General features: G+C 36.8%; 1 protein-coding gene across 5 annotated transcripts in view; it reads left to right on the top strand.

Annotated features, from left to right (window-relative positions):
- ERC2 (ELKS/RAB6-interacting/CAST family member 2) overlaps window positions 1-20,677 on the top strand; it is a 1,123,201-nt gene that overhangs the window by 454,908 nt on the left and 647,616 nt on the right. For all 5 annotated transcript variants that reach the window (XR_008794491.1, XR_008794489.1, XR_008794490.1 and 2 more), the window contains one exon: window positions 122-289. Coding sequence is in view for 1 of the 5 variants with exons in the window: in XM_056129131.1 (XP_055985106.1) it covers window positions 122-289 (168 nt within the window). In the remaining 4 variants the exon portion in view is untranslated. The remainder of the gene's footprint in view (window positions 1-121; window positions 290-20,677) is intronic.

Here is a 20,677-nt window from a genome sequence, read left to right as displayed (position 1 = left end):
GGATTGGTTCCCTCATGCTGGCTTCAAAAAACTTACTGTTGTCCGGTTCCTGTCCCAGGGGTGACTGGTGGTCAGCAGTGCACCATAAAATCTCAGCATACTTTCTTTTTCCTGATTTCAGGTAGATGCGTTGAGATTACGACTGGAAGAAAAAGAATCTTTTCTCAACAAAAAAACGAAACAGCTACAGGACCTAACAGAAGAGAAGGGAACACTGGCTGGAGAGATTCGAGATATGAAAGATATGTTAGAAGTAAAGGAGAGAAAAATCAATGTTCTCCAGAAAAAGGTAAGTGACTGATATGAACACAGTGGCATGAGGACTGGTATCATTCATGTTTGACCCAGGGGAAATATTTGAGTCTATGGAAAAGAATGCATTATTTTTAAAAGAATTTTTGATAAGGAAGCATAAACTTTAATCAATTGTATTTACATTAATGGGTTGTTTTGTATCATTTTTAGTTTGGTCAATGGATTTTTCTATTGACTGATAACTAGTGTTTTTTTTTTCATTTGCAAGCTTAAGCATATGAAAAGTGTGCAATTTAGAATTTTTCTTTCTTTTTCTCTTACTGATGTTGAGCAATGTCTTCAATGTATTTTAAGTGCATGTTGGGTTTAAACGAAAGCCATATTATTCAGTACCTGAATGTATCATTTAAGATTCTTTTGACTGATGATAACAGAAAAGGAATGCACTGGGAGGAGACTAATTTTAGGAAAAGTTGGAGAACTCTGTTATGAAAGCAGAAGAGCAGGGGCAGATGCCATATAGACTCATGTGTCTCTCATTTAAAAATAATTAAAGTTAGATTGAAACCAAATCATAAGGATGTTACTGAAGAGTTTAAGACACTGTTTGTGATTGGTGGTCTGAGAGAAAATATTATTGATTCATTTAATTTTAAACCTTTACAGACATGGCTCAGTCTTTTAGTTTAGTCTCTTCCCCCCACCCCCCAAACACACACACACACACACACACACACACACACACACACACACACACACTCACACATACCCTTTTGGTGCCTCAGCTAATTGACATGGATGATAGAAGAGAGGACCCTACGGAGGCATTTTCAGGGGTACAAATAGAAACAGTTAGTAACAGTGGCAGTTCTTGAAACATATATTAAGTTTTCAGTAAAAGGGTTTAGTATCTATCGCCATCAGTGAATAAGACAAGCTGACATTTATTGAAAATGCTTATATTAAGAGTTTATGCTGGATGCTCTGCTGTACTGCGCTGTACTGTTTACTTATCCTTGGCTATAACCCTATAAAGCTGATACAAATATTAACCCTAGAAAACGGAGAAAATGTCGTTTATAGTACGATTGTCCAAGGTCTCACAACATAGGTATGTCTTTCATCTTTGAAAAGAAGATAGAATAAATGATTGTTTCAAATTAAGAGAATAAGCTTTCCTTTTTTCTTTGAAACTCAAGTTATATGCTAATGATACCAGGTGGAATAGGGATTTGTGGAGGAATATTGTATTTGCTTATTTTACAAGGAATTGAGACTCAGAGTTCTCATTCTTGAGGAATAAAGGGCAATAATTTTCTTAGTAAAAGTTTTAAGATGGTACTTTCAATATAAAAATGATAACTAACTGCTTGTGCTGATGGGTACAATTTTCAAAATTTCCATCTTTCCCCCAGAGTGTGGAAAAGGTCTGGCAATCAGTTTGAACGTTCTACAATAAACCTGGTTACTTCCTCAGGCAACTTAATCTCAATACCTCTTGTTAAAATTATGTAAATAGATTTAGAAATATTTGAAAATATTTCACATTTGTTTGAAGAGTGTGCTAAGTTTGAGTTTTTAAAAATTTTTCCAGTACGATTATCAATAGGTTTGGGGAGCAAATAAGTACTCTCTGTGGTGGAAATACAGGAATTCTTTTATGCCATCATTGTAGGAAAGAAATAATTCTGGAAAAAAGGGAGACATAATTCATAAATAAAATCAAAATGTGGAAATAATACAGAGGTTAATAGGCCAAGGAAACATTGTCTTTGGGTCTGAAGACTCCTTGGAGTTTTGGTCACATTCAATATAATTGGCTCTTTTAGGGAAGGCCTAGATTGGACATAAGTTTTGGATTAGGGTCTGTTGGCTTGAAAGAATAATAAACTCATGTCAATGTCAGAGGTGCAGAATTACTTAATATTTCTTTCTCGTAGACTCTTTGGCAATCCACACTGTGTTTTGATGCCAGTAGAACTGGGCATGCTCCTTTCATAGCCATGTTTAACCTGGCAAAGCTAGGCTTGCACCTCGTATCTTTCAGCTTTCCCTTTAGAGTCCAAGGTCTCAGAAAGCTTGTGTATTCCTTAAACCATTCATGCATGTCACATGTCTAGGTATGAGGCAGGGACACAATGCTCCAAACATTTTGTGACTTGAGGAAGGAAATGAGGTTGAATAAATGAGATGCGCAGGTGGCAGAATATCTCCTATCGAGCTTTTATAGGAAGACAGAAGTCAATGAAAATGGAATTTTGAATCTCCTGATGTATTTTTGGCTCTATTCCATAATTCCAAGATACAGAACAGTTTTTGCTAGGGAAAAAAAGGTTTGAAGGTTTTTAATGGAATATCCCTTATGGCTGTGATACTGAAGTTAGAGTGGTATAGTTTCATGCTGCAGACATAGCATTCTTTTCCCATACCTGAATTCAAACTTCAGCTGATGAAGTGCTACCAGACTATTGAGTTTTTGTAGGAAATGTCATAAAACCTCGATGACATTGAACATTTGGAAAGTGTATAATGCCCAGGACATGGTAGCATTATTTGAACCAGATCAAATTCAGATGGTTATACAGCTCATAGATTATAATAGCATAAACCAACTACTCCTCCCAAACTTTTAAAAGTCATTAAAATTGGACACAAATTCCATCTCCATTTTCATTCTAGGTCTTTGTCCCGCAAGTAATGTGAATTTATAGAGCAGAGGTACTTTATTTATTAAGGGTGGAAAAACAGATGGTGATTTTTCTGGAAACTAGTTTCACTAGCTGCCTGTTGGACTTTCTGGATTGCCCTGCGAGTTGGAGAGGACAGGGAGAGCTGAGTGAAGTAGGCTTTGGAGAGTGGTATTTTGAAACTGCCCACTTTAGTAGCTTTATTCTTTCCACTTGGATGTGTGTGGTGAACATTTTGAATAAGGATAATCTCAGAGGTGTGAGAATATTCTTATTAGAATACCACAAATGTCACTGATTTTCAAAAAAAGTATTGGAGAGGATGACTACAGAACATGGATATTTCAACATGCAGGTAAAATTGATGTAAGATATGGAATTTTTTGACCTCTTTGAGCTTTCAGTGTTTTGGCATCTACTTGAACATTTATATTTATTATGGGAAAATTTCTGAATTTTTTTAACACATGAAAAACACTACTTATTTGACATTTACCGAGTGTTCCATATTTGTCATTCAGTCACTATTCTATATTCTGGAGGTAGAAATAGATTTAAGACATTCCAGTCTTTACAAAGCTGAGGCTTTTAGTCTGATAGGAGAGACATGCACATTCCTATATAAATGCAGTGGAGAAAATGTGGCATGTGACCAGTTTCAAACAACTTGATGTGTGCAAATCGAAGAAACTGATTCTATTTACCTTAAACAAAAGAACTCTTTGGTAAGAATAACCAGAACACTAATATCTGGCTTGTTGAGCCAGATTGGGGGTGATCAAGAGCATGATGGTTCTAAGAGAAGAGGAGACAGCCATGCCGTGAACTCATAGCCCAGTCTGCTCTACACATGGCTACCATTCTACCCTGTCCCTCCATCATGCTGTCACTTGAGATTTAAAGTCCTGGAAGAAAACTCCAGATTTTTACTAAAATGCCTTTCATAGAGGATCTAACTGGATTCTTCTAAAAGGAATCTGACAAATGTTGCTCCAAGCTTTACACCTGAACTTTCCACTCCCTGGTATGTCACTCACAGAAGGATATCTTTGCTGACACTAAAGACTGGGAGAAGCTTATACTCTAATAGATGTGTTTCTTGACTCGGTTTGAAATTATGCATCCTTTACATGAATGTTGGCTTGACTCCGATGGCAAAGCTCCACAGGTATCCTTACCATGGTTTTCAGGAAATCACGAGTTCCTTGCAACAATCTTGGTCAATGATGATTTTCAATGCATTTGATAAGTTACACCAAAAATTCTAAATGAGTTAGAAGTTATGAGAAGAAAAATGTCTCTGTGATATGCTTCTTGTCTAAAAACAGTGTTTGTTGTGAAAAGAATGATTTGCCCAGAAAAATGTCAGAACTACTTATTCTCCTAAGACAGGATGTTCTATGTAGGCTGCAGGATATAACCATCTCATAAATAATAAAATATATGGGGAAATGACAGTTGTTCAAGCCAACTTACTGCTCCCTCCAGCCTTAGTTTTATTTCTCTGCGAAGGTAAAAAGGGGTGAAGATTTGAGTGAGGGAGTTTAACCACTGTTCCTCCAGGGTTTTTTGTTTTAAATTTTGGGACATATTTCTGTACTCAGGCTTACTCCTATCTCTTTGCTAAGGGATGACTCCTGGTTGTGGGGAACCATATATGGTGCTGAGGATTGAACCAAGGTTGGCCTCATGCAAAACAAGCACCATAACCTTTGTACTGTCTCTCTGATCTCTCCACTTTCCTTCTTAGTAGAAAGAAATGGTGACATTTTAATTCTTACAAAACAAAACACTGTCCTCCCATTGTTCATCGATTTGCTTGAGTGTGCCCAGTAATATCTCCATTGTGAGACTTGTTGTTACTGTGTTTGGCATATCAAATACTTCATGGGGAGCTTGCCAGGCTTTGCCATGCAAGCAAGATACTCTCGGTAGCTTGTCCGGCTCTCTGAGTGGGGCGGAGGAATTGAACCTGGGCCAACCAGGTCAGCTGCGTGCAAGGCAAACACCCTACCGCTGTGCTATGTCTAGTTTTTCAAAGAGAATTTTTCCTTTTCCACACCTTATTTTGAATGACACCGAATATTAGAAATATGTTGTATGAATGAGCTAATCAAACCTGTGTCGATTGCATGCAAGGCAAACACCCTAGCTCCAAGCTACCAAGAGTATCCCACCTGCAAGGCCGAGCCTGGCAAGCTACCATGGCCTATTCAATATGCGAAAAACAGTAACAACAAGTCTCACAATGGAGACGTTACTTGTGCCCGCTCGAGCAAATTGATGAACAGTGGGAGAACAGTGCTATGAATAAGCTAGTGAAATTGCTGGTTATCCAATTGTATAATTATTTCCAATTATAAACATGCAAATAATATAATTCTTACAATAAAAGGATCATCTCTGATTAGTCTTTATTATGTTTTAGAGTTTATAGTTTATAAGTCCTTTATAACAAACCTAATGGCACATATTACTATCATAATCCCCATTTTTAACCAAGGACACTTTGGGTTAGAGTCACAGGGCAGGAAGTGATGGAATTACTGTGAAACATCACATTATTTGGTGCTTTCCTTTGCTTCTCTTGAGGCAAGTGGAATTATTAACTTTAAGGGATTAACAAAGCAGTCATTTGGACAAAATATCCAGGATTGATATTTAAGGATGACTGTTGTATATAAATAAATAGTATATAAATCTATATTTAGAAGAAAGATTGTGATGACCTCCAGTTTCTGTTTTTCTCCCACATGAAAAGTTTTATGTACCATTCTAAGCTCTTTGTTTTGCTAGCTCATTTCTGAAAGATTATACTCCTTTTGTTCTCATAATACTTTCACTTTGTTTCAGTTCTTGGCTTAAAGGTCTGAAACCTCAGAAAAATGTTTTGAGACGTCTAGCAGTTTTCCTGGACTAGTTGCAGATGAGCTCACAATTTAGGAGACTTCTTACCTTGTCTGGAGGCAGTGGTCCAGGAATGCTTATTTTGTAACCGGCTTGTTACCTTAGGTCTGACTGCCCCATGGGTTGGCTCACTCTGTGTTGAAGCCTATATCTGGGCTGTCACACAGGATCAGGGTCATAGCCAGGGTGGCCATAGGACTACAGTAATGATTCTCAACTTGGGACACATACACCACAGTCCTCACTTCCCATCCTCACATATCCTGGAACGTTTAGTAATGTCTGGGATGTCTTTGGGTGCCTCAGCGGGAGGATTGTCCAGAAGTGCTGGTGAACATCCTACAATGCACGAGACTAAATCCATATAAACCCCAAAATAAATCATTCTCCTGAAAAAGGAGTCTCCTTTCCCCCATTTATGAACCACACTTATCATCTTGGCTCTCTGCTCTTTGGCATGGGGTAGCTGTCCTTAATATATATTTAACTTAGTATCTCAGATATTTCTCTTCCTCTGAATATGATTAACAATTTGATTTACACTTTTTAGGCAAGTTATAGAAGTGAATCTCATATTGTGTTTGTGGTATTTAAACTATTATCTTTTTATTTATAACATCTTCATTAATAATTTTTATGAACATAGACAATATATTTTAAACTATTAGGTTTGTTAAAATTGGTCTGACCGTATCAAATAATTTTTGGAGAACAGTGGTCAATAGTGGCACTGGAAACATATACTAGAAGTACAGCATCTGATTAGAGAGAACAGAGATAAGGCACCTGAAAGTTAAGCTTCTCTAGCTAAATAATAGCATTTTGGTTATTTGGAAAAATTGTCTTTAGGATTATTTTTTCCTGATCCAAATGCACTTTTCACTTAGACTTTTGGACTGAAAATATTATTTATGTAATTGCATATGAAGTGTTTTCTCATTTTGATCTTTTGGGATACAGTAAAATTATTTGTCCAATGTGAAATGATGTATATTTGAGTAGTATATTCTTTAAATATTTGCAACCAAAAAGTGCCCAAATTTGTAAAGGAAATTTTCAGGGTTTTTTATTTTTTAAACAATGCCATAGATCAAGATCCAAGAAGAAAGTTGCTATGTTATTTAATAAATTATCTAATATATATTGTGTTTATAAGTTAATGTATCCTTAGGTCTAAGCAGAGGCATATTTGCTTTGGCATCAGTTAATATGTTGTATCTTTATCAAGACATACAGTTAATGCCGAGGTTTTGACTGCTAATTAAATTCCACAGGATGAATAATCACTAAGAGTTTCTGGCTACTACTTTTGTCTGGAATAATTTTCCTAATGGCCAAGGGTGTAAACAATATATTTATTTTGTTTTATTTATTTATTTATTGCAAGTGGGTTATATTTATTTAGAGTTTGATACCAGTTGTAAAAAGTTTTGGAACACATAAAACAGAAGCGTATATTTTAGGGACATATTTATGTGTAATAAAGGTTTAATGGTATAAAAGTTTATATAGTATGAGTATTTGATAATTTTTTAAAATTTTATGAACCACTGTGAGATAGTTACAAGTTTTCATGTTTGGGTTACAATCACACAATGATCAAACATCCATTCCTCCACCAGTGTACATTCCCCACCACCAATATTCTCGGTCACCATCACTGTCCTCCCGTTGTTCATCAATTTGCTCGAGTGGGCCCAGTAACGTCTCCATTGGAGACTTTGTTGTTACTGTGTTTGGCATATCGAATATGTCACGGGAAGCTTGCCAGGCTTTGCCGTGCAGGAGAGATACTCTTGGTATCCTCGGTATATCCCCCTTTTCCCACCGTCCTTCTTGTTTTACTTTCTAAGTTGTAATTTTATTTATTTATTTATTTATTTACATTTTTAAAATTGAATCACCATGAGATACACAGTTACAAGGTTGTTCACGACTGGGTTTTAGCCATATAATATTCTAACATCCATCCCTTCACCAGTGTACATTTCTCATCACCAATGTTCTCAGTTTCCCTCCCACCCCCTCTCCCTTCTGGGCATTATGGTTTGCAATACAGATATTGAGAAGTTATCATGTATATCCTTTTACCTACTTTCAGCTCTCAGTTCTTGTCCAGAGTGATCATTTTCAACTCACATTATGATAATGGTCCCTTCACTGTCCTAACTCCCTCCTGCCCCCACCCCCACACCCGCCCTTCCATTTGTGGCAAACTTCTATATATGGAATAGTCCTCTTGGCTCTTGCTTTCCTGTCCATGGATATTAGTCTCATATTATACTTTTTGATTAATTTATTTTTAAATTTTTATTTATTTATTATTTTACAAAGCTGTTTATGATTGGATCTCAATCTTACAGTATTCCAAAACCCATCCCTCCACCAGTGTATATTTCCCAGCACCAGTGTCCCCAGGTTCCCTCCCATCAGCTCCCATGCCCCACCCTCTGCCTTCCCCTATGGCAGGCGATTTTCTTCTCTCTCCCTCTCTCCTTTTGGGTACTGTGGTTTGCAATATTGAAACTGAAAGGTTATCCAGAATATCCCTTACCTACTTTAAACCCTTAACTCCTATCGAGCGTGATAATTCCCAGCTATTATTGTCATATCAGTCTCTCCTCTGCCTATCTACCCTCAGCCCCAGACATAATTGTGGCTAATTACAAACATTGACCAGTTTTCCTAATCCCTGCTTTCCCTGGCCATAGATATTCATCTTCTACTAGTGTCTTTGCTAGCCTATTCCTTTATGTTTTACATTGTGGTGATTGGGTGGGGGACTGGGATTTGAAGTTGCTCCTCTAATAAATATGAAATAGAAGAAATAGTATTTTTGTATTACAGAATTACAGCTAAACAAATTCACCTTCTAATGGAAAAATTGTAAGATTTGGGGAACCTTGCTTATTGGTTCATGCAATACCTACAGGTGCTTTCTTCTTTTGGCTGCATCTTTTCACTCCATTACTCTACTGAATGCAACTGTTTTTTTGTTTGGTCGGTTGATTTTTGGACCACAACCAGCGGTGCTCAGGGGCTACTCCTGCCTCTGCACTCAGGAATCATTCCTGGCTATGCTTGGGGAACCATATGGGATATTGAAATTGAACCCAGCAAGGCAAGTGCGTAACCCACTATTCTATCACACCAGACTCATGATTCAATTGATGAAGCAAGGGCAAATAAGAAAGATATGAGAGAATAGAAAATATGCAAGAGTTGATGAACCCTTCTGGTCTTTTGAAAAAAAATTCTATTTGGGATAGAGAGGACCTGAGCGATGAAGTGACCTTTTCAGAGTCACAGAGCTAATTACTTATAGTCTGGGTTGTGCCCATCTGTCTGAATCCAGTTGCACTTTCCCTTTATCTTCTCTCTTTCTCTCTCTCTCTCTCTGCCTATGACATCTTAAACTTTGGACACCATTCTTCTATTGGGATCAGCTTGCCTGCCTTTCTTTATATCATGTGGCCATTCAATAATACATTTGTTTCCTGTGCTGTGCGGGAAACTGCAGACACTGGGGGATACAGAGGTTGTTGAAGAAGGAATCCTTTCCCTCTCGGGGAGCTCACAGTGTTGGAGAAAGTCCCCACTCTGACCATTGCAGAATTGTGTGCAGTGAAGACTCCCAGTCAGACAAGTGGCACATGTTGGAGAAGCACCACACCCATGTCCTGGAAATGGTCAAGGAGAACATTCGGAAAACATTGATATCTGAACTGAGCTGAGGGCTGATGAAGTAGGAGATGCTGTCCAGTCAGAGCAGTGAGAGCAGCAAAATTTTGTCTGTATGAGACAGCACAGTGCTCTTAGAGGAAGTAGAAGTAATTTAATATAGCTGGACCACACTCCCTGGCCCACTTAGAAAACACATTTCACAGTTAGCTACTTTTCTATTAGCAATCAAGTATATTTTATAATTACGCCATAGGAAGCATTTTGACTTCCATATTACACATTTTCTCTTCTAGTCTCTTGTGATTTGCTAGTGGCAGTAGTGATTATCTGTTATTTCAGAGTGTAGTTCAGGGCCAGATCACGCTGAGAAATGATTTTTATTCAATGAGAGCGGATCTGAAGCCAGGGGAGGCAAATTCTCTTAAATAAATATTTGATTCTGGGTTAAAACCATATATATGTATATATATATATATGGTTTTATATATATATATATATGCTGTACTCAATTCCAGCTTTCTGTTTTTTTTAAAGTTTGTTTATAATTACCTGTAAAATCCCATAAGGTTTAAAATAAAAGTGCCCTGTATGTCCTGCCCATAATTGCTACCCAAATGGGTACAGGCATTTGACACATCTGTCAATCACGACTGCCAGCTGTTGTTGTTTTGTGATATGGATTAGAGGTGGTTGAGCCTTTACATATTTTAGTCTGGAGATGATTCTGTTTTTCTTCCCACATACTCCCCAGGCCATTTTATTTAAATCAACCTTATTTATGTGGGAAGGGAAATTTTCTGTCTATCTTTTTTACTTATCCTTTATTTGGCAATGGATTTTGCTTTGCTGTGAAGAGTTTACATGTATCTATATTAGCGTTTATCATATCATATTATACAGAGAGATTCATAATTCAAATTTTTTCTGCTATGTGTCTAAGTCTCCCAAAAGAATAAATGTAAATTAGGGGTGATGTGTTCTTAGGACATATTGCATCACAGTTGTTGTGGGTAAGGGACTGCAATCTTTCTAAGTTTCTGATACTGTAATCTTTTTATTTTTTTTCTTTTTCCTTACCTGATAAGACTATTCTCATTGCAAACTAAAAGATATAACTGCTTAGAACATATTATTCTGACAGAATCTGAATTCTAAATTGATGGGACAGACTAAATGGCAGTTTGGGACCCTCATAACATTTTAAAATATCTGTAGTTTAAAACGACTGATTTTTGTCTTTTAAAATTTATTTTTATTTAAAATCATTATAGTTTGAGTAACTATGTTGCAATCTTATTAACATTTATGGCTTTGATATACACAGTTACTGTACCTCATCACCACCGAAATCCCCACAATCCTCCACTAACATCCTTATCTGCTTCCAATCATCTCTTCATTCATTCCACCCTCTCCCCAATTGCTAGGTAATCTCAGTTTTGTAATCCAAGGCCACGAGTTTGTAATCATTTGATACTATCTGTTCCCTCTGTTTCTATATACTACAGATGAAATGAGATCATCTGGTATTTGTCCTTTATCTTTCTGACTTTTTTCGTTTAACAAGATGCCCTCCAGTTTTCATCCAAGTTGCAGGGAACTTCAAGATTTAGTCATCTTATAGCTTCATAGTATTTCATTGTGTGTATATATATGTATGTATATATTTATGTATATATATATATTGTCATTGTGCACTTGGATTGTTTCTATATCCTGGCTATTGTGCTAAGTGCTGCAATAAATATGGCTGTGTATTATTTCAAACTAATGCTTTTGTGTTTTGGAGGGAGGTGAATGACTAATTTTCTAAAATAATATTTTTTATTGGGGCAACATTACTTACAAAAGATATTTCTATTTTAGGGGTACATTTTTGCCATGTCAGGCTTACCACCAAAGTGCTAATGTCTTTCCACTATAGTCCAAGGAATCCCTTCAGCTCTCTTTCCTAGTTGTTCCACTGCTTCTCCTCTTGGGAAACCTCAATTCTGTGGTCAAAGTCTAAGGGTTTGTTTTTGTTGGATATTTTCTCTTTCCTTGCTTTGCTCCTTTATATACTACACATGAGATCATCCAGCATTTAACTCTCTCCTTGTGGCTTATTTTGTTTATCATGGCCCCAATGAGTTATAGCTATGTTGTTGTAAAAGGCAAAAATTCTAGATGGCTGATTATTAAGAACCCACAATAGCACCAACTTACAGTCAGACCTTGGATAATATAGTTCTCACTTATAAATGTTTTTTTTTTTTCTAAAAGATCTTTGTAGAAAAAATTTAAGATACCCCCAAATTTCTTTTTCCCTCACAGACTTTCTAGGAATGTGATGTGATGGATGCTATTCCTGTGATAATGGTATGAGGTGGTCTGATATAATTGAAAAAGGGATATTATCTGCATGGGTTTAAACTGATCACGTGACTCCCTTATTTTAGAGTCCTAAGACAGAGAAAGGAAAATCAGTTATTAGAACTTTAAAGGGGATTCATTGTTTAAGAAATTTTCTGTTGGGGTGAGGTGGGGGGATTATATTTAAAAAAATTCTGTTATTGACTCAGAGATAGAGGAGAAAATGGGGCAAGAAATGCAATAAGTCCCCTTTGGCTAAGAGATTCCCACAGACAACCAGCCAGGAAGCAGGGCCCCATGGCCTCAGATCATAAGAAACCTTATTTTGCCAATAACAGTCAGAACTTGGAAGTGATATTTCTCTAGAGCCTCCCAAAACATTCTTATTCTGGCTGAATCCCCGATTGCATCCTTGTGATAAACCCTGAGCAGAGATCATAGCCGCACAGGGCCAGACTTCTAACCTACAGAACTGTGAGCTGATAAATGCATGTTGTTTTAAGAACTAGATTGGTGGTGTTTTGTTACACAGCAAGAGAAAACGGATGCAAGTTCATGTAAAAGTGACTTCAGCAGTAACAAACCTCTCATAGAAATACAGAGACAAGTAAACAGTAGTGGGCTGTGCAGAGCACTGAGAAGGTGTTTGGCCCTCCTAAACTGGTATCCTTGTCACTGTAATAAATCTATTTTCAGTGTCTTGACTGTTCAGTTTGGAATACTTGGGGGTTTTGTTAAACTTTTGCAAGTTTGGATGTTTAAAAATATATGCATAGGATTGAACTCCATTATCATTTCAGATTGCATTGTTTTAGATCCTATAACTAAGATTTCTTTCTTTTTTTTTTCTTTTTGGGTCACACTGGCGATGCTCAGGGGTTCCTCCTGGCTCTGCATTCAGGAATTACTCCTGGTGTTGCTCAGGGAACCATATGGGATGATGGGAATTGAACCCGGGTCAGCTGGGTCAGTTGTGTGCAAGGCAAATGCCCTAACCGCTGTGCTATAGCTCCAACCCCAATATAACTAAGATTTCTTAAAATGTGATGTTAACAAACAAATTGATTGAGCTCCTTGGTCATATTTTTATTCTTAACTACCAAGAACATTGAAATGTAAAGGAAATGAAAAACAGAACTTCTTCAAAGTTCTACTAAGATTCACGCTAAAGAAATAGTAATGCTTATGGCTATAGTCCAATCAAATTTTATTTACATGGCCAGAGTGATATCACAGTGGAGTAGGGTGTTTGTCTTGCACTTGGCAGACCTGGGTTTGATTCCCAGCATCCCATATAAATTTTACATAATTTATAAATATAAATTATATTTATTAAAATCATTATATTAATTATAGTCATAAATTCCCAGCATCCCATGTAAATCTCATCCCTGAGGCCTGCTAGGAGTGATTCCTGAGCACAGATCCCAGAGTCAACCCTGAACATCGCTGAATGTGAGCCAAAAACAAACAAACAAATAATTTTTGTTTTACAAAGTGAGAAACTTGTCCCAGTGGTGATTCACTGGACTTTGCATCTTAGCTTCTAAGCTTTTTAATCTTATGTATGTTATTTACCTCTTTCTCTGCCTCATTTTCTTTGTCTTTAGGAAGGAGTCAAGCTCATATATCATTTTCAGTACCAATTTTTCTCAACTTAGTAGATTTTCAAGGTTATTGAATGAAAAAAATTTCCATCACCATTGGTACACAACAATTATTATTAGTTCTTAATATTACTAAAGTAATAACTTAAGAACCTGAGACTTAATGTAGTGGGTCGGGGCATTTGACTTGTATATGGCAGATTCGGCAAACAGCACCACATGTGGTTTTCTGAGCTCAGTGGGAATGACTCCTGAGTGCAGAGCCAAGAGTAAGCCCTGAGCACCACTAGGTATGGTCCAAAGACTAAAAGAAAAAAAAGTAAGAATTTAAGTGTTCAGGGGCTCCAGCAGCACTATACCCTCTGACCTTAGAACTGAATTACCAGTATAACACTTGATTGACCAAATATAACTAGGAGTGTCCCATGGATCCCCTGACCACCACTTAAGAGGCCCAACCCCTCACCCCCTGCCACCAAATTTTATTAATGAATTTAAGTGCCAGAGATGTGCAAGTCTCTGGGTTAGATACTTGGCACCACATAAATCCCACACCACTGAAAGTGGCAGCAGCACTAGCGGGAGTGGCAAAAAAAAAAAAAAAAAAAAAAAAAAAGCCCCGCCAGACCTCTGAATTTAAGTGTTAGTCCCATCATCTATTTCTAAGAACTTTGTTACTTTATAAAGATAGTTTTATATTGATTGTTAGATTTACATGCAGTAATATTAATTCTGTGGATTTTTACAAAAGCATGGAGTTTCGTGACTGTTTCCCCAGTCATAATATAATAAGGCTCTATCCCCATAAAATCTCCTGGTGTTGCTCATTCTACAGTGACCTAACTTGGCCTCCTAGCTCCTGGAAACTGATTATTTGTCCCCTGTCCCTATAATTTTATTTTTTTTTCTGAATGTCATAAAAGAATCAAATTGTATGTACTCTTCTGTGTCTGGCTTCTTTCACTTAGTATAATGCTTTTAAAATTCATCTGTTTGATAGCCTTTTCAATAGTTCATTCTTAAGATAATATTTTTGAAGATAACTCTATTATTTATGAAACATCCTGCAGCATGACCATAGGAGTTCTTTTATCCCGGAACTGTCCTGAAGCCAGAGTTCTAACAGTGTAGAATTTAGCTCTGAAGACCCAAGAAACAGACTGATTTCACTAGTCTGTTGAGAAGGTGAAGAAGCCAGAAGTCAAACTCCTTGTCCCAGGTGAGCGTAAGACAGAGTTGAAACTAGAATCAGCAAAGTTCTATTGGAATGCATGTAGAGATCCAGTAACCACTATGGTGATGGCTAGTGGAAAAGTCCCTGCAGGCAAGGGATTGTTTATTCTGCCTTTGTCTGAGAGAAAGAAATGAGTTGAAGTAAAGAAATGAAGTTATTTTTAGAAGAAAAGATCACGTGTGTGTGTGTGTGTGTGTGTGCGCGCGCGCGCGCGCGGTAAGAATGAGAAGAAATGGCTCTCTACCATTACTCCTGCTATTATTTTGCTAACAGGGTGAGTTTGTGTAAATCCACTTCCCTTTTCTAGCAATATAGTAAACTCTGCTTTGGAAAGTGCCTTTAGGTATCTTAGATGTTGATGCTTGGAGCAGGAATATGGCAATTGGCAAAGTCTTTTACATTTGCAAGGCTGGTCTTTTGAGTCCCAGATACACACAGAAAAATGACACTAGATCTTGAAGAAGTATAAGAAGTTATGTAGTCTTAGTCTTGAAATATGAATTAGAGTCCTTTTCTGTCATTAATTCTGTTTCTTCTCCTTTACTTTTAATACAATAGAACCATTTCATTTTTAAAAATAATTATTTAAAGCATATCATGTTTTTTTAAAAGAAACAATATTTTTCTTAAAATTGAATTAAGTTTTAAAAAATGAAATGTCTTAAATCTATATTTAATTTCCATTTAATTGAATAATACAATGAACAAAACAGTTAACCTTAACAAGGAAAATTCACTTATGATTCATAATATAATATACTAAAAAATCTGTAAATAATATAAAACATGTATGTGCTAATTTGTGTGGTTATACCCATGTGCATATAGGCTCACTTTCCTCTGCCTTCTTGTAAGTCTCCCTTTTTAATATTTCTTAACTGAGCTTACATAGGAGGGGTAGGAGGGCTGGGAGGAGCTATTGGAACACTGGTGGAGGGAAGTGTGTTTTCTGGTTTTGGAATGATGTGTGCTAAGAAGTGAACAGTGTTATAAATCCCAGTACTGCAATAAAAATGGTTAAAAATAAACAAAACTATACAACAAAATAGATTAAATATATACATATATTTGTATATATGTATATATGCATATATATATGGAGCCATATTCTGTAGAACTCCTGGCTCTGTAGTCCTGCCATTCTTGGGGGATTGAATAGGGTGCTAAGGATGAACCCAGGTCAGGGCATGCAAAGAAAAGCACCTTGCACACTGTACTATTGGTGTGGCATGCCCTTTAAAATATTTGTATAGAAGTTTACTGTCATAGATACAGAATTTAGCTGTGCATCAAGTTAATTTATGTATTTTCTCTATTTACAATACCTTTACCTTAAATTTCTGATAAACTTAGCATTTATCATAGGAAATATATATTATTTTTTATGTTCAAATATAAGCACTCAAACAATTCTTGGGGAACTATAATTGTATCTTTGGTTTGGTATTTCATTTTCATTTATAGTTCAAACATTTGTTGTATATTTCTGATATATATTTTTTCACATTATTGCCACAAGACTTTTACTTGCAATTTTAAACTGATTTTTTTAAATAATTCATCTTTTGTGGTTTGTTTCCTCCTTGTACAGAGTCTGTATACATTTAGGATATGAGAACCAAGCACAGACAGTGCTAAGTGTTATGGTAGTTGACAAACTATTTCAGTTAGATAAGCCTCCCAATTGGAGTGTCAGCACAGATAAGTTTAGCCCTGGAGAAAACAAAAAGGTAGAAAATAATTTCCAAAATGCTTACAAAACTTTGAGTTGTGACAGGAAAAGGGCCTATGACACCATCGCTGTGCTGAATTGAAGAAAAAGTCGAGAACATCAATTTTAACTATGGAAATTATCTTACAGTTCATGGAGGTGCTAATTTCTTCAGACATCTTTTGGCAAGCTATCAAATAGAATCTGCTCAGCTCTTATTGTTATTTATTCACAGTAATGCCTGTAGTTCACTATCTTTCTGGACTTGCCTCTTTCTAACTGAGAATAAAGGCTTGAGCAATATAGGAGATGTCAGTAGCAACAAACAACTTGAATTCCTCAAGATAAAGACCATGGCTGGGAAGAACTGAGCAGGCAAGTGAAGGTTACTGACTCCGCATTAATAATAAATTTACGAGAGTACAGAACAAATCATGCCAGGCCATCTTTATTGTTTTCTAGGTGGACATGCAAGATTAAAGAAAGGAATTCAATAGCTATAATATCTGGAATTGAGTAAATCATCTAATTCAGTGTCTCTACAAATCTTTGGGGGTTGTCGGGGATAGGGGCAGGGGATAGGGAGAACCTCAATGAGAATTGGCTTCGAGCACTGTCATGTGGATTCAATTTGGCTGTTGCAATAAATTACAGTAGAACAAGGTCCATTGGGACAATGCTGGGATCAATAGAAGGTCAAGCTGTAACATCTCCAGCAATGGTCTGGAAGAATGGATAGCACACGTTATTAAGTTTGGCAGCCCAACAATTTTGGTACTTTTGTGGTCACCACAATCGTCATTAGCATTTTTGAAACACCTGCTGGGTAGGGGGTTACCTGAGTTCTGATAGAAGAAAGAAGGTATACAGTCACCCATATATGGTCGACTTGTTTAAAATGATGCGAGTTGGTATAGTTTATTAAATATTTACAAAGTTACCATGCATAGCACAGAATCTTTTTCATGGATTATCATTTCGTAATCCTAATGGCAACCTTGAGTGGGGGGTTGTCCACCTCTCAGATATAAAGTAGAATTACTGTAGGAATAGCAGAGGCAAAAGCAGCAATAGATTATGAACTAATACAGCTTAATTTTTAATCTTAGCTGTTGTCTGTATATTTTGTCCTTGTGTGCTCATGGAGAAGAATATTCATTTGTTACTTCACTTCTTTTTTTAAAATTTTTTTCAGCAAACACCTCAAATGAGATTAAGATGTTTCTATTGGCAAAGGAAACAAAAACTACTCAAAATTAATTTAAAAAACTAGTAATACCATTACTGATGCAGATTATAAGATGAACATGTGCTAAGCCTTTTTTTAATTCATTAATCAACTAAAGAATAAGACATATATAAAAGAGAACCTGAAGAACAGACACTTTAATGTAATGCTGAAATTAATGTGCAGATGGAGGAAGAACTGTTTTCTTTGCCCCTGAGTGTGAGGGGAAATCAATAAAACCTGTGCTGGACAGGTCAGAATCTGTATGTGTATAGAAAAGATTTTCTTGCTATGGGTTAAAATTATGATTTTTATTGAATTATGATTTTTATTGAAGTAGATTTTTTCCAACAAGATAAGAGAATTGTGATGTAGCTCCTATGGTTTGTATTAAAAATACTTAAGTACATTTGATTATTAAGTCCAGCTCTCCTAAATTTCCTAGAGCAATCTTCTGGGTAAAAATGGGAATGAAAATGAGATACTCTGAGCCTGAAGGTGTTTCATTTTGCCAGTAGAGAAATCAGAAAATGAGAGAACTGGAGAAAAATTGCCCAAAGTCAGTAACTACTTACTTAATCAAAGAAAATTTAGAACTTCATACCTTTTTAATGATCCCCTCATTGATCCTTGCCCAAGGAAGGGAGGAGTGCCCTGAATTCTCCAGAGATACAAAAATAGCAGTATATAATATATATATATACTCTCTATATAATATATAGTATATAATATCTCTCTCTCTCTATATATATATAGAGAGAGAGAGAGAGATTTTAAAAAGTTACATCACTTGATTGTGGAAGTTTAGGAAATCTAAGGTCTGGAGCGATAGCGCAATGGGTAGGGCGTTTGCCTTGCAAGCATCCAACATGGCCGACCTGGGTTTGATTCCTCCACCCCTCTTAAAGAGCCCAGCAAGCTACCAAGAGTATCTCGCCCGCACGGCAAAGCCTGGCAAGGTACCCGTGACGTATTCAATATGCCAAACACAGTAACAGTTGTCACAGTGGAGATGTTACTGGGCCCACTCGAGAAAATTGATGAAAACGGGAGGACAGTGACAGTGACAGCAAATCTAAAATTTGATGGAAGAGGCTATATAGGGAAGCCTTGGAAGAGAGAAGCAAGTAAAATCCAAAGGCAGTCAACTGGGTAATTCTCTTCTGCTTGGGGGAGATCATTCTCTTGTTTCATTCAGGTTTCAATTAATTAGATAAAGTCCACCAAATTATGGAAGGTAATATGCTTACCCAGAAAGCTCTGTTTAAATGTTTAGTTTTTTATAATTATATACATGTAATTTTATATAGAGATGTTTTATATAAAACTTATATATTAAAGCTTATATATAAATAATATATAAAGCTTATGTATTACATATAAGCTTTATATATAAAACATTCGCAAAAACATATAAAGTATTCACCAGATGTCTAGGCATTGTGATTCAGCCATGCAGGTATAAAATTGACCATTGCACCAAATTAGAGGTCTAAGGGGCTTTGCCTATCTAGAGAGATAATGTTCTGTAGGGGCAAAGTTAGTTAGGGAGATTCTGCTTACTAAGTACCTGGTTCCTAGTATGATCCTGGTCCTGGTGATCAATAGAAAATTCAAGAATGTAAAGGTGAAACATTTCCAACTTTATTTCTTTATCAAGACAAGCCTTTGAAGCAAGTATGTAATCAGTTATTGGTGTGCATGTCTGCCTTTCGGGGTGTCCTTTTCTTTTTAAAAGTAAAGGAAGGGGGAGGGCGAAGAGAGGGCAGCAGGTAATGTGTTTGTTTTGAACACAGCCAACCTAGGTTCTAACCCTAGCACTCCATCACTCCTGATTTCTACCAGGACTGATAGAGGGAAGATGGAGTATTCCCTGAGCACAGATGGATGTGGCCCCCAAACCCACAGTAAAACAAAATAAAGGTAAAAAGGAGGTGTGTATTCAAGAGGGTTTTTTAGCATGTCACTACTGGAGAATATGTTTAGATAGTGGGAATTGGAACTTAAGAAAAACTGATTGCAGAAGTTATAAAATATAATATAGATTATATTATGAGTACTGGTTGCATCACCATGAGGATACCAGATAACTGGATCGGTTTAGAGAAAATAAGTGTGACCATAATACAAATGAAAGTAACAATGGCCGTAGTGCAGCGGTAGGGCATTTGCCTTACAAGCGGCCAACATGGCCGACCCGAGTTCGATTCCCCCGCCCTCTCGGAGAGCCCAGCAAGCTACCGAGAGTATCTTCGCCCTCACGGCAGAGCCTGGCAAGCTACCCGTGACGTATTCGATATGCCAAATACAGTAACAACAAGTCTCATAAGGAGACGTTTCTGAGCCCGCTCGAGCAAATCGATGAACAACGGGAGGACCGTGACCCTCTATAGACTTATCAGACTTTGGGGGGCAAGATCAAAATACCCATGCCCTATTGCTCTTAGCATAAAAGAGCTACTATATTAGAAAAGGTATTGGTCACATTATGCATATTTTAAAAAAAATATACACAAATGTGGTGTTTGAAATGCACAGAGGGCTGGCAGAGCACTGAAGACCACACGGGCTTCAACATCAAATGCAGAAGGAGGGAGAAAACTGCAATGGAATGTGAATGAGTATGACAAAAAAAAAGAGTCAATTCTCACCTCATCTTAAATTCTCACTTTGATCAGAAAGCAAAATCTGGCACCGAAGACATCACATTTTAGGATTAATAATCTGATCTTCTCACCTCGTATTTCCAGAGATCTCTGTTCATTCCTAGACAAATGTCAAGACTGTTTTGACCTATAGGCCACTGATATGTTATTTTTTCAGTTTAGAATAGTTCTTTTCTAAATGCTTTTTTCAGGCTGTCAGTATATATTCACTTGGCACATCTTATAAAGGCTGAAGAGTCACCAAACTGAGTAAGAATCCTGTCCAGACAGTGAAATACAGTCATGAATTTCTCAATGAAAAGAATTCAGAAGTTCTGAAGATTCTATATCACCAAAGGAAGACCAA

The sequence above is a fragment of the Sorex fumeus genome, unplaced genomic scaffold (assembly GCF_029834395.1).
Source record: "Sorex fumeus unplaced genomic scaffold, SorFum_2.1 ptg000072l, whole genome shotgun sequence".
Taxonomy (NCBI): domain Eukaryota; kingdom Metazoa; phylum Chordata; class Mammalia; order Eulipotyphla; family Soricidae; genus Sorex; species Sorex fumeus.
The sequence above is the reverse complement of the archived record's forward strand: the minus strand, read 5'-3'. Positions and strand labels throughout refer to the sequence as shown.